Here is a 12,293-nt window from a genome sequence, read left to right as displayed (position 1 = left end):
TACTTGGGTATATCTTCTACAACATAAATCCCAAACCAAACCTTACTTACAATCTTTCTTCCAATTAGTTCAAACTCAATTCAATTCTCAAATAAAGAAAATCAGAACCGATAATGGGACTGAATTTCACATGCCAGAATTTCTTTCCTCCCAAGGTGTTATACACCAGAAAAGTTGTGTTGAAAGACCACAACAAAATGGGGTCGTCGAAAGGAAACATCAACATTTGCTAAATGTTGCTCGTTCCCTCAGATTCCAAGCTTCCTTGCCATTAAATTTTTGGGGTGATTGTATTCTTTCTGCTGTCCATTTAATAAATTTAACACCAACTCCATTACTCTCACATAAATCTCCTTATGAGGTTTTGTATTCTAAACCTCCTTCTTATAATCACCTCAAAGTTTTGGGTTGTCTTTGTTTTGCTTCCACCTTGCGTCGTGATAGATCTAAATTTGATCCAAGAGCAAGAAAATGCATCTTCATTGGATATCCTTTTGCTATAAAAGGATACAAATTATATGATCTTGAAACACACAAAACTTTCATATCTCGTGATGTTGTGTTTCATGAACATATATTCCCTTTCTCTTCCTCTCTTTTTCCTATTAAACCTTGTAGCTCTTTTGTTCTTCCCAAACCAGTTTCTGATTTTCCAGATTCCATATTTTCTCCTTTATCTTCTTCACAAATCCCTTCTCCCAGTTCAGCAGAATCATCTCCAATCTCTATATTTCCATATTCAGCACCTTCCATAGATAACTCTTCTTCAAATTCAAACAATTCCAATGTTCCAATTCGGCACTCTACAAGAATCAGAAAACCACCAAGATACTTGCAAGACTATCATTGTCAGCTGGCCTCTCAACATTCATCATAATCTGTTTCTTTGCAGGACAAGTCTTCAGGTATCAAATTTCCTCTTTCTAATGTCCTTTCTTATGACAAACTCTCTATCTCTCACAAACATTTTGCTTTAACCATTTCTTCTAGTTCTGAACCTCAAACTTTCTCACAAGCAAACCAAATCCCTCAGTGGCAAGAAGCTATGAATGCTGAAATCAAAGCCCTTAAGGCAAATAAAACTTGGACTCTCACTACTTTACCTATGGGAAAGAAGCCGATAGGTTGTAAGTGGGTTTATCGGGTTAAATATAAAGCTGATGGTACCATTGAGAGGTACAAAGCTCGTTTGGTTGCAAAGGGGTACAACCAAATTGAGGGTCTTGATTTTCAGGAGACTTTTTCTCCAGTTGCTGAAATGACTACAGTCAGATGTCTATTGGCCATAGCAGCTGCCAAAAATTGGCATTTACATCAATTGGATGTAAATAATGCATTTTTGCATGGAGATTTAAATGAAGAAGTGTATATGTCCATTCCACCCGGATATGTCAAACAGGGGGACTCTAGAGTTTGTAAGTTACAAAAGTCCCTTTATGGGTTAAGGTAAGCCTCTAGACAATGGTTCTCCAAGTTATCCAAAGCCATTATTGAGTATGGTTTTCAGCAAGCTAAATCTGATCATTCTCTCTTTATTAAGTCAGAAAACAGCTCCTTCATTGCTTTGTTAGTCTATGTTGATGATATTATTCTAGCTAGCAATGATTTGAACTTAATCTCTGATTTAAAGACATTTCTAGACAATAAATTCAGAATCAAGGATTTGGGCATCTTGAAATATTTTCTTGGGATGGAAGTTGCTAGGTCTTCCAAAGGCATAACATTGTGTCAAAGAAAATATGTGTTAGATATTTTGCAAGATTCAGGTTTTCTAGCTGCCAAATCAGCTGCTTTTCCCATGGAACAAAATGCAAAGTTCTCAAGTTTTGATGGTGAACTTTTAGAGGATCCTTCTCTATATAGGAGGTTAATTGGGAGGCTTATTTACCTCACTATATCTAGGCCAGACATCTCCTATTCTGTGCAAGTTCTAAGTCAGTATATGGATAAACCAAGGCAAACACATTTAAATGCTCTACACCGAGTGCTTAGATACTTGAAGGGAGCACCTGGTCAAGGCCTTTTCTTTCCAGCCAGTTCTGATTTCCATCTTAAAGCATTTTGTGACTCGGATTGGACTGGTTGTGTGGATACTAGAAGATCAATTACCGGTTTTTGTGTGTTCCTTGGAAATTCTTTAATTTCCTGGAAGTCTAAGAAGCAACAAACTGTCTCAAAGTCCTCAGCCGAAGCTGAATATAGGGCTATGGCCTCTACTACTTGTGAGATTTCTTGGTTAATTACATTGTTGGCAGATTTTCAGATTACTCATGCCAAAACCAGCTCTATTGTTTTGTGACAGCAAAGCAGCTCTTCACATTGCTGCTAACCCGGTTTTTCATGAAAGGACAAAGCACATCGAAATTAATTGCCATGTTGTGAGAGAAAAGCTGCAAGCAAAGATGATCAAAACTCTTCATGTTGCTTCCCATTCTCAGCTTAGTGACATTTTCACAAAGGCACTTGGGTCTCAACAATTCCATTCATTGCTTAGCAAGATGGGTGTCCTAGACATATACACCCCATCTTGAGGGGGATTATTAGAAATACATTAGTTTTTCTTTATATGTACAATTACATTTCTGCCCTTGTATTTTAGTACATATAAATACTTCCTTTTGATTATATATGATTTACCGAAAATAATACAACAAGAGTGAATTTTTGCCCAAATCTTTCTCTCTGTTTTCTACTTGTTCATCAACTTGATCATCAATCCATGGCAGAACTCCAGTTTTGTCAATAAACAAACCTGAGAGTTACAAAAGTCCCTAACCTAAGTTTCAAAAAATTCCTATAGTAAGCTTTACAATATATAAGCAATGAAAGCAGTAACTATTTACATAAAAATAAGACTATATAATACCAAAAATTAAAGTTTCTATCAAAAACAAATATTCTATACAGTTGTCGAGGGAAAAAAATACTATATTATCTGTCATTCCTTTTCTTTTAGCCTTAGATTGGATTTATTACTGTATTACCGTACTCGGAAAAAAATACTTGAAATTCCAATAATGGTTTCAGCATTTCTTTCCATAGTATTTTTTTTTTTGAATTTTATTAAATGCAAACTCAAATTCTTACATTAATTCGTGTACTGATGACATTTTTTATTTAAAAAAATAAAAAAAATTAAAGAAAAAGAAAATATTCTATCTTATAAAATTTATTTTTATCTTTAATTTACATCGTTTTATTAAATATATATTTTATATATCAATAACAATACACAAATTAATGCACAAAATATATTCGCAAGTAATTTTTCCAAAGTAGAGTGAGGAAAAGACAAAGGTTTTTAGGAGGGGCCACGTTTGATAACAACGGACGAAGAATCCACTAAAGGCCAATTAAAATATTTAATAGCATTGATCTCCGCAACCCTAAAGTTGGTACCTTTCCAATTCGATCCTATCCCATCCCATTCTATCTGACAAATTAGCCTGCAACCATATCCATAACTCTAATGTTACTTTGTTCCATTCGGTTTCTGAAGACACCTACTGAATTCCTCTCTTTAAAGATAACATGCACATGAAGTACCTTCATGTGGATTTCTTTATCTTTATCAATGAAGCAAGTGTTACCCAAATAGGAGAATGCGCGGCGTTTCTAAACTCTATGACTTCAAATATCATTTCTCATTTTCTCCTCCCATCATAAAACTATCAGAAGTGGGTTTGACCAATCTAAACAATAAAATGCGTTGGTTGGGGGTCCCGAGTCAAGAAATGGAAGACAATAGTCTTCAGAAGGTGGTGCTTCAATCTTTGTTCCCGTAAGAAGACTTGGGTAACGTAATGGAGAACGCAAGTCATATAGGAACAGGAAGAAAGCATTAATGATACATGTACCAAGGTTACATTGGATATTTCTATAATTATGGTTCTTCTCTGAGCACCTTGTCATTAGACGAAGATTCAAGATAGGAGATAACAAGATCAGCTGCTTTGCACCCAGAGGCTATAGCCTTTCCAACGGACAACCCACCCTTGTGGTTCCCTGCAAGTTCATTGTCCGCAGGGACGAGAGAAAAACTGAAAATATTAATGACATTTTTATCCTAACATTGTTCTTTTTTTGTGTGTATTACATAGATGGGCACACACAAGCAAGAATGGATTCTGTACACACAACCATACAAAAAACCTACCGAGTGTATATTGAAAATGCAAAACAGGTTTTCTGTACCCAACCCCACAAACTGCTGTAGGATAAGGAGATGAGTTGAGTACTACCTAAGAGCTAAATGTACATCCACATTCCATGGGAAAACCTTAGGACAAGTAACAAGACAAGAGTGTTATCACATTCCCTACATTTTCCTTGCAATATCTTTTACTAGCAAGCCGACACAACATAATTGGCAGTGTTCAGATATTATTTTCTTATAATGGTAGGATGTGTTCTTCTTTACTCTCATTAACGCATGTAAAAGGCTAATGGGGAAAAAACCCCAATCAAGGTTTGACGATTCTTGACCCTAATGCAATATTAACATCTTCAAGGATGTTAAGTATCTGAACTTGAGGGTTTATGAACTCCCAGGAAACTTATAATAGGTTGGATTTTCTATTGTTTTAAGTTTAAGAACGAGCAGGATCATCCAGCTGGAGATTAAAAACAGTGCCTATCCAGACTTCAAGTTGACAAGTGATTTACCTGCATAGAAGAATCCAGGAAGATTTTTCTCCATCATTTCAATTGCTTCTAGAACTGAACCATAGTTTTGCCCATACAAAGGAAATGCTTTACTCCAGTAGAAATGACTGCATCAAGTACACTTCAATATATTTGAACAAACTTAAAAGAAAAAAATAATAATAATTTCCTGGATCAACCTCTATCACCTGGAGAGAAAATAAATAAAAAGATAGGTTTTCATACTTTACGAAAGTAGGTTCTCCCTCTGCTCCCAGCAACTGCCTAAGGTCTGAAGAAACAATACGCTTCAACTCATCTCTATGATAGAGTTAACAGGAGAACAATGTTACGTTCAGGAAATATATGATTAGAAGAACAAAATAATTAGAATGGTTAAAAATTTACTAGAAGCATAGAAACTGAAGGTTGTAATACAAAATTGATTTATTAAATCAAAAGCATGAGCTTCCCATACGTTGAAGCTTTTGCTAGATCACTGTTTCGACTCCCACCAACAAAGGTTGTATAGAGATACAGGTCATTAGGTGCACGATCCGGAAACATCATAGAAGAAAACAGCGTACCTGTATAGAAAAATCCATACAGTGACACCGTTAAAAGAATTTTACAGTTTTTCACTTGTAGTGAAACATAGCCAAGCATTACCAAGGGTTTTTAGACCATTTTGCTGCTCCTTAGAAGGAACAAGAGCTCCAAATCCCTCAAGGGGTCTCTTAACATTCTCCTTCTTAAAGGTGGTGATTATGACTGATAGTGGCATGTATGTCACCTGACCAGCAAACACAATATAACTGCTACAACTTGAACCTAAAGAAAGCACTACAAATGAAGTTAACCTTTTCCAGGTATCAAGAATATTTGAAGGACAATGACTTGTCTAGTTATAAAGCATAATCGAACATCATGAGGTAGCTTAGAGGAATTTTGTCCATCTTTTTCGACACTTTGAATTGAAAGCAAACCATCTACTACCTGGTCCCAACCCAGAAATGACCAAAAGTGTCCCAAAGAAAAAGGTGCAAATATAATTGCATCTTGTTAATTTAATCTAGCACAAAGGTTCATGCACATATTTCCATGTTCTTACTAGAGATAAGTAACTAAGATGGAACGGTAATGTAGTCCCCAAAGAAATTGATAAGCATGTGCATGATGATTCAAGTTAAACTATGGAATAAATACCTCTGGAAGTATGTCAAGTGGAAAGAATTTTCCCCTTTTGCCAATCCTCATTTCTTTGACATTACATAATGGAGCCTATAATATATAAGTTCCGTGTCAGTCAACAATGATGTCCTTTCATTAGCAGTAACATGTGTTTGATAAATATAAGTATGAGTAGTGGCACATCCAACATGTCGAGGAGAGAACAAGTAGATTCCAAGATACAGAGGTAAAGTCAATTCATATGCGTGACTAAGATGCAAGTATATGTTACATGGAAGTGTTGAATTGTCCTGCAGCACAGGCTCTGTCCCTGAGAAACCTATCTCTAATCCTCACTCATGTCAGTTGGCAAGATCCCAACAACTGCCATGTGGAATAGATTTTTTTTTTTCTCTATGTTTATTTCATTTATTCTTGTCTTATTTCTTTCTAACCAACTTGGACATGCGGTTGCATAAGTTTCAGTGGCAGTGATGTCGTCTAACACATAAATCATACATCCTAAGAAATCAAAGCACACACTCCACATGCAGCATTGCAAAGCACATGGACTAATAAATGGAGTATTTCTAAGAACATGGACCAAACATGTGTTGAAAACAGATGTGTACTAACCGTCATGATTACTGCATCAACAGCTAAAGCTTGAGAATGCTTGTCGCTGTCAGAAGCACAAATAATGGACCAATTTTCTAATGCAGACTTCCCATCAGAGCTGTAAGATAATGACAAAACCTTTGAGTTCAGTTTTAGGTCATCTTTCCCAAGCTCTTTGCACAATGTATCGGTAAGTGTCTGCAAAAAGACCAATTACATATTTTAAAAAGTAGCAGTATGCAACAAAGATCAATTCTTAAGAGGTAAAAATGGCTGTTGTGGGAGGCATCAGTGGCTGACATGTGCGAACTCAATAATCGCATTCAAACATTGAAGTGTATCCTTCATCAGACTAGTGCCTGATTGAGAAGCGGAATAAGTCTCTTCGTTCCTCTACCACATATCTTTTTTCAAAGTGAAGGAAAACCACAAAGATCAATTGGGGTGGATTCATTCAAGAAGGAAAAAGTTTGAGCTTTGATCTTTCAATAAAATATCCCTTTCAAGGCTGGCTTTTTCCGTATGGATGGCAGCTCAAGGTAAAAAACTAACAATGGACAACTTTAGAAAGAAGCATCTTATGGTGATGAATTGCCGTTTCCATGTGCAAGAAGGGTGGGGAAACTATCAACCATTTGTTGCTCAATTGTGATGTGGCTAAGGCCTTGTGGGTGTCAGTTTTTTCACTTTCTTAAGATTGAGCAGGTGGTGGAGTTATTGGCGGTATGGGGAGGTAAACTGGGAGGCAATTAGAATATAGACATATGGAGGATGGCTCCAATATGCTTAACGTGGTGTACTTAGAATAAATGCAATGCCTGCAATCTTGAAGACCGTGAGAGAACATTAATGGATCGAAAAATCCTTATGCTCAAATCTTTTGTATGAATGGTCAACCTTCCATAATAATAATAGATTTTTTTATCTTTTGTAGATTGTCTGAACTCTTGTTCCCTCCCTTTCTTAGCTAGGTGTTTTCCTACGTATACTCCTAGTGTACTTGGGTGGCACCTCTTATGCTTTTTTTAATGAAATCGATGTCATTACATATCGGAGAAAGGGGTCAATACCTGCATTCCACCAAGGAAGGAAAATGAACCACGTGGACGTTTCTTTTGTTCCAAGGTGCCCTCCCTTTTGGTAGATAACTTAGATTGAACTAGGCCAGCTATGATAGAGCCAAACCTGATAGAGTAAGAGAGTTAGCAGTTATGGACATATATCATGAAACAAACAAAAAAAATAGAAGAGCCTTGGGATTGGCCAGTCATCTGCAATAATTGCACAGAACTAGACTGAAATTTAAAATGCAATTATGTGATTGTTCCATTAAAAGTCAACTGGAGCACGACTCAAGTACAAGTCTTCCAGTCTTTAATAAAGAAATGATATATCTATTTTCCCATAATCTCTTTTAAAAACACAGGTTGGCACAATCAACAGCCAATCCAAGTTCAAACGGAAGACAAGAGAATTGACAAAAGGAATTAAGTACAGAGAATTCTTTGGCAAAAAACAAGTGTAGTTAGTAAAATTTGTGCGAACTACAGCGTACCTTTTTTCTAAATTCCATAGCTCTGGGAAAGAATACCGCACCTGTTTGAAACAATAAGGAGATGAAAAATAGGTTACTGAATGAAAACAAATGAATTAGAATTAATTCTCAAACTCAACTAAGATTTGTCATAGCTTGTGAAGTTTTGGCAAAAAGAAGATGCCAAGTGTTTTATGTCAGCCAGGTTTTCACTTATAAAAAAAAGTGTTTTACGTCAATCATAAACAGATCATTTAGGACAAATACATCACATTTCAGCATGAAGTATCTTTTTTAGTTAGTAAAATAATTGATCAATTCAAAAAAGTCCCATACTAATACTTCTTGCAATGACAAGTATTTAGGATATCCAAAGATCCAAGACATTACTTACAGAAAGAGATTCAGGATCTCCAGCACTTGTGCCCGCAACAAAAGGGTCAATGAGATAATCAACAACCTTACAATTGAAAACCAGTGATTAAAAAATTTACTTGATATTCCCATCTATCAATTCCAAAGCTAATGAGTTTTGATTATTTTGCGTGGATGATCAACTTATCAGGTAAATAGTAAGAAATCATGCTGTATATTATCACCATTTCATCATCAGAAAAGTAAGTACCACAAAGTAATGATGAAACAATATGAGAAATACCTCTTTCCCAAAATGGCGCTGAAAGAACCCACCCACACTACAAGATAACAAATAACAAATAAAGGAACAACTCCCTCAAATGGTAAAAGACAAACAAGAGACAGAGTGCAGAATACTTTTAAATTATATATTAGCCATCACCTTTCCTCCTTATAATCATCAGAAACATTGGAGTTACTTTTCTTCCACAAAAATGGCTCCAAAATGATCTGAAACTGCAAACGCAGAAATGCACTTCATAAGAGCTGAACTATGCTCTTAAGTTTAAAGAGCTCTTACCGGAAAGATGCACAGCGTAGTTTGTACTAGGCCTTCCAAAGTGAATTTTTACTTTTAAATATGGTATAAAATTCTTATCAAAATTCATAGAGAGGATTAAGTTCACCTTACCTTCAAACACAATAATAATAATAAGATCCATGGTTGCCCTCCTATTGTACAATAACTTGCAACAAGAATTTGCAGCCACATGCAATATTTAATCCGAGAAACTTACATTTCCTCTTTCTTTTTTCAATTTCTTGTGGGTATATAAACCTTAATATTTCTCCCCATTTTATTCCTGTAATCTCTCATGTGCTAACATTTGAAGCGCTGTATATATCTCAATTTTTTTTATAGTTCTGTATATATCTCAATTTTAGGAACCCCTTTCAATAAGTAAAAGGAAAAAAATAATTCTGTACCCCATTGCCTTGGATGTATTCCAAGTTCACAGGGAGTATACAAAAGCATACCCCTGAAAAAAAAAATTACAGACAATTCCAGGGAGAAGCTGAAAACGATAGAGTTCAATGCCCTTAAGTGTCCAGTGAAACGTTATGGAGAAGCTTCTTATTCTTACACTTCATGTCGGGCCATCACTATCATCCTAATGTAATGAACTAATAGTACCAGTGGGTCACACAATTCATATCTCGTGATTAATATCTTGTGGATGTAGTTGCTTCTGGAAAACAAACCTTGGACTGTGCAGAAAGAACATTGCTCTTGATCAGTGCAATGGGATTTGTAGGTATCTGATGTGGACAATCAAGAGGTTATGATCCCAGTTAGACACTTGCAGTTACATAACATCAACAAAATATGAAAACAGAAAATAGTCCTCATGTGATAATCTCACCAGTACTGGCATACCATTCCGTACAATATAACGCTTGTTTTGAGAAATTGGCTGGTAACAGCAGACAACAATTCATTTCATCAGTGAAGTTTCCTTATGAATGCGAGAACAGCTACCATAAACTTCAAATTTGTGTTTAGACAGCAACGGAACATCCATTCAAAACTTTAAAAGTCTGGCAGTCGAATTTCTATAAGAAAATTTGGTGATAGAGGACAAGCGAAAGAAAAACATTCCTGCACTAGCATGCCAATGCACAATTAATGGTCTTCTATTTAATATGCTTGATGTAATGTAGAAACCCTTACAAATTGTTGCTTTTCTCGAAGTCCAAGATCATCAAGTAAACTTCTGACTTCCATTTCACTTTCAGTCTGCACAACAACAAAACCTCCATTACGATTGCTTTCAATCTTAGTAAGGACTCGTGGTCACCCTAGGCTACTGCCAAAAATGTCACCATTGTGTTCGCTCCTTCATCCCAAATTAGACCATCCTGTGAAACACTTCTTAACTTCCCTCCAGCTCTTCCTTCAGCTTCAAATACCGTGACATTTAAACCATGTGATTTCAATTTGTATGCTGCGGCAAGCCCACTTGACCATCAAGATAAAGTTACAGTCAACCCATGGAAGAGACAAAACAAATTACATATCTAGTACTCGCAAATCAAGTTGCAAAAATAAACATGTGAGAATTGTGAAACAATTCGATACATGTCAATTTAGAAGGTTTAATGTGACCCGATCTATGAAGCACAAAACAAGTGCCTGATTGATGGGCTTGCTTCAGGAGATTTCAACGCTCCAGATATTATTAAGGGACCAAACTCGGCTAAACAGAAAGTTAAGCACTAAAAAAGCTCAAAAATTGTTAGAGAATAGAGATATCGTAAACGCCTAAAGCTGAGTCCAAAGTTGGAGCAGAACCTTTTTCTTAAAGGCTAAAGAGGCACTCTCAGTCAGCTCAGCCACCTTCCCAAGTCGAATAAAACAATATCAATAGTCCTATACCCACAGCATTTGGTCTGCTTTGCTTTCATAATAATCAAGATTAAGAGCTAATGACAACCTAGAATTATCTGCGTGCTCTTGTGATTCTCGTGACCAAACCCCACATTAAATTCATATGGGCTATAATCAACGAAGGCCTCTTATCTACCGAACTCAGCCTATATCTGAGAAAACACTGTCTGGAAATTTAGGATTATAAAACATAGCCGCACGACCACATAATCACTCAAAATCAGCGAAGGCCTCGAACATTGAAGAACAATACCTGACACCAGCACCAATAACAGCTACCCTTTTGGCAGAGCCTGAAAAATTATTAAAACCATACTCTTACCATCGATAATGTTGATAATAATAACAAGGAAACATAAAGCAGATGAACTTAAGCCAAACTTAACGCCAAATTATGCGGCAATTGCGGTGCATAGACAAAGATATAATGTAAACTTGTTTTGGTCGTACTTTGTTCCGATTATACTTTTTTATCGCTTTAGATATGAGAGAGAGAGAGAGAGAGAGAGAGAGAGAGAGAGTATTACTGCGGTTTTCTTCTTTGGTAGCTGAGACCATTTTTGCGTTGGGTTGATCCGTACTCTGAGGAGTCAATGCTTTGCAAAATTCAAAGGATGCAAGCGAAGCAGACGAGGAGATAACAGTACCACCAGAACCAGTCTATGCTGTGCAATGTTTTACAATATGGGCCACTCGTACAAGGCCCAACAAGCTTTGAAAGGATGAAACGGTCCGATTTCAGCTAATACGAGGTAACGTACCAATGGTCAAATCCTATAGAGCAGCGTTTTTTTAGTAGTGGTACGTATATTTATAATTTTATTTAAAAAAATTCTAAAAACTCATTTTGTCATTTTTTTAAAAATTTAAATTTTAAGAAAAACACTAAATCTACCGATAATGAATTCCGATAGTGAGTCTCGATTCATCTTCATTGGAGCTTTTTGGTAGTAGTTGTGACCAACAACCATCAGCTGTCGGCTCGTTCGATGAAGGGGAGACGGGACAGCTATATTAGGTGTATTTTTTTATTTAATGATTAAAAAAGTTTTTTTTAATGATATTGTGAATTGTTTTTAAAAAATATTTAAGAGCATATAAAATGTATGAAAAAAAAAAACTAAAAGAAAATAAAAAGGCCACAGTTCGGCTACTCTCCACCTCCACCGACGTCTGTCTCTTTTGGGTTGGCTTTCGACTGCTCTCTTCTACCACGCACATCATATCTCGGCTACCTATGTAAGTTTTAGAAGTTCCAAGCCTATATAAGTTCCCAGTGAAACATGTCTCGAGACTTTAAAGCCTTTATTCCCACTCTTAACTTCGCTTTTCCAATCTAATTCTCTCGACTGAGTTTCCCCACCTCTCTATAACTTGTTTTCTTGATTTGCTTTGTTTCTCAAATATAGACACAAATTCATAATTCTATTTTTTTTGCTCTGTTCTAATCCAATTATCCAACCATTCCATTCTCTCAGTTTTGTTTGCACTTATTCGGGGATCACGACTCTATCGTTCTCT

General features: G+C 36.2%; 1 protein-coding gene across 6 annotated transcripts; it reads right to left on the bottom strand.

Moving 5' to 3' along the window:
- Positions 1-3,678: 3,678 nt before the first annotated feature.
- On the bottom strand, positions 3,679-11,450 carry LOC122307623 (protoporphyrinogen oxidase, mitochondrial). Of its 6 annotated transcripts, none has more exons than XM_043120614.1 (18): positions 11,300-11,449; positions 11,026-11,065; positions 10,208-10,343; positions 10,056-10,121; positions 9,748-9,798; positions 9,587-9,643; positions 8,766-8,839; positions 8,625-8,661; positions 8,361-8,426; positions 7,988-8,028; positions 7,503-7,617; positions 6,451-6,630; positions 5,851-5,925; positions 5,314-5,437; positions 5,123-5,231; positions 4,891-4,965; positions 4,666-4,772; positions 3,679-4,040 (listed from the first exon to the last, which is right to left on the bottom strand). In XM_043120614.1, exons 1-18 carry the CDS (start codon positions 11,328-11,330, stop codon positions 3,967-3,969), a joined length of 1,458 nt encoding a protein of 485 aa, XP_042976548.1. In that variant the 5' UTR covers positions 11,331-11,449; the 3' UTR covers positions 3,679-3,966. The 6 variants fall into 6 exon arrangements, with proteins under 6 accessions (XP_042976548.1, XP_042976547.1, XP_042976551.1 ...); XM_043120613.1 differs by having other exon boundaries at positions 3,679-4,005; positions 11,300-11,447; XM_043120617.1 differs by having other exon boundaries at positions 3,679-4,005; positions 10,208-10,329; positions 11,300-11,409.
- Between the last annotated feature and the right edge of the window lie 843 nt (positions 11,451-12,293).

The sequence above is a fragment of the Carya illinoinensis genome, chromosome 4 (assembly GCF_018687715.1).
Source record: "Carya illinoinensis cultivar Pawnee chromosome 4, C.illinoinensisPawnee_v1, whole genome shotgun sequence".
In the NCBI taxonomy this organism is placed as follows: domain Eukaryota; kingdom Viridiplantae; phylum Streptophyta; class Magnoliopsida; order Fagales; family Juglandaceae; genus Carya; species Carya illinoinensis.
The sequence above is the reverse complement of the archived record's forward strand: the minus strand, read 5'-3'. Positions and strand labels throughout refer to the sequence as shown.

What these genes read in the sequence shown, in the direction of transcription:
- LOC122307623 (XM_043120613.1), bottom strand. Translation starts at nt 11,330, where the DNA reads ATGGTCTCAGCTACCAAAGAAGAAAACCGCA. An exon ending in CTATGGAATTTAGAAAAAAG is followed by an intron (nt 7,618 to 7,987) that starts GTACGCTGTAGT and finishes TTACTCTATCAG; the next exon opens with GTTTGGCTCTATCATAGCTG. An exon ending in TTGATGCAGTAATCATGACG is followed by an intron (nt 5,926 to 6,450) that starts GTTAGTACACAT and finishes TATATATTATAG; the next exon opens with GCTCCATTATGTAATGTCAA.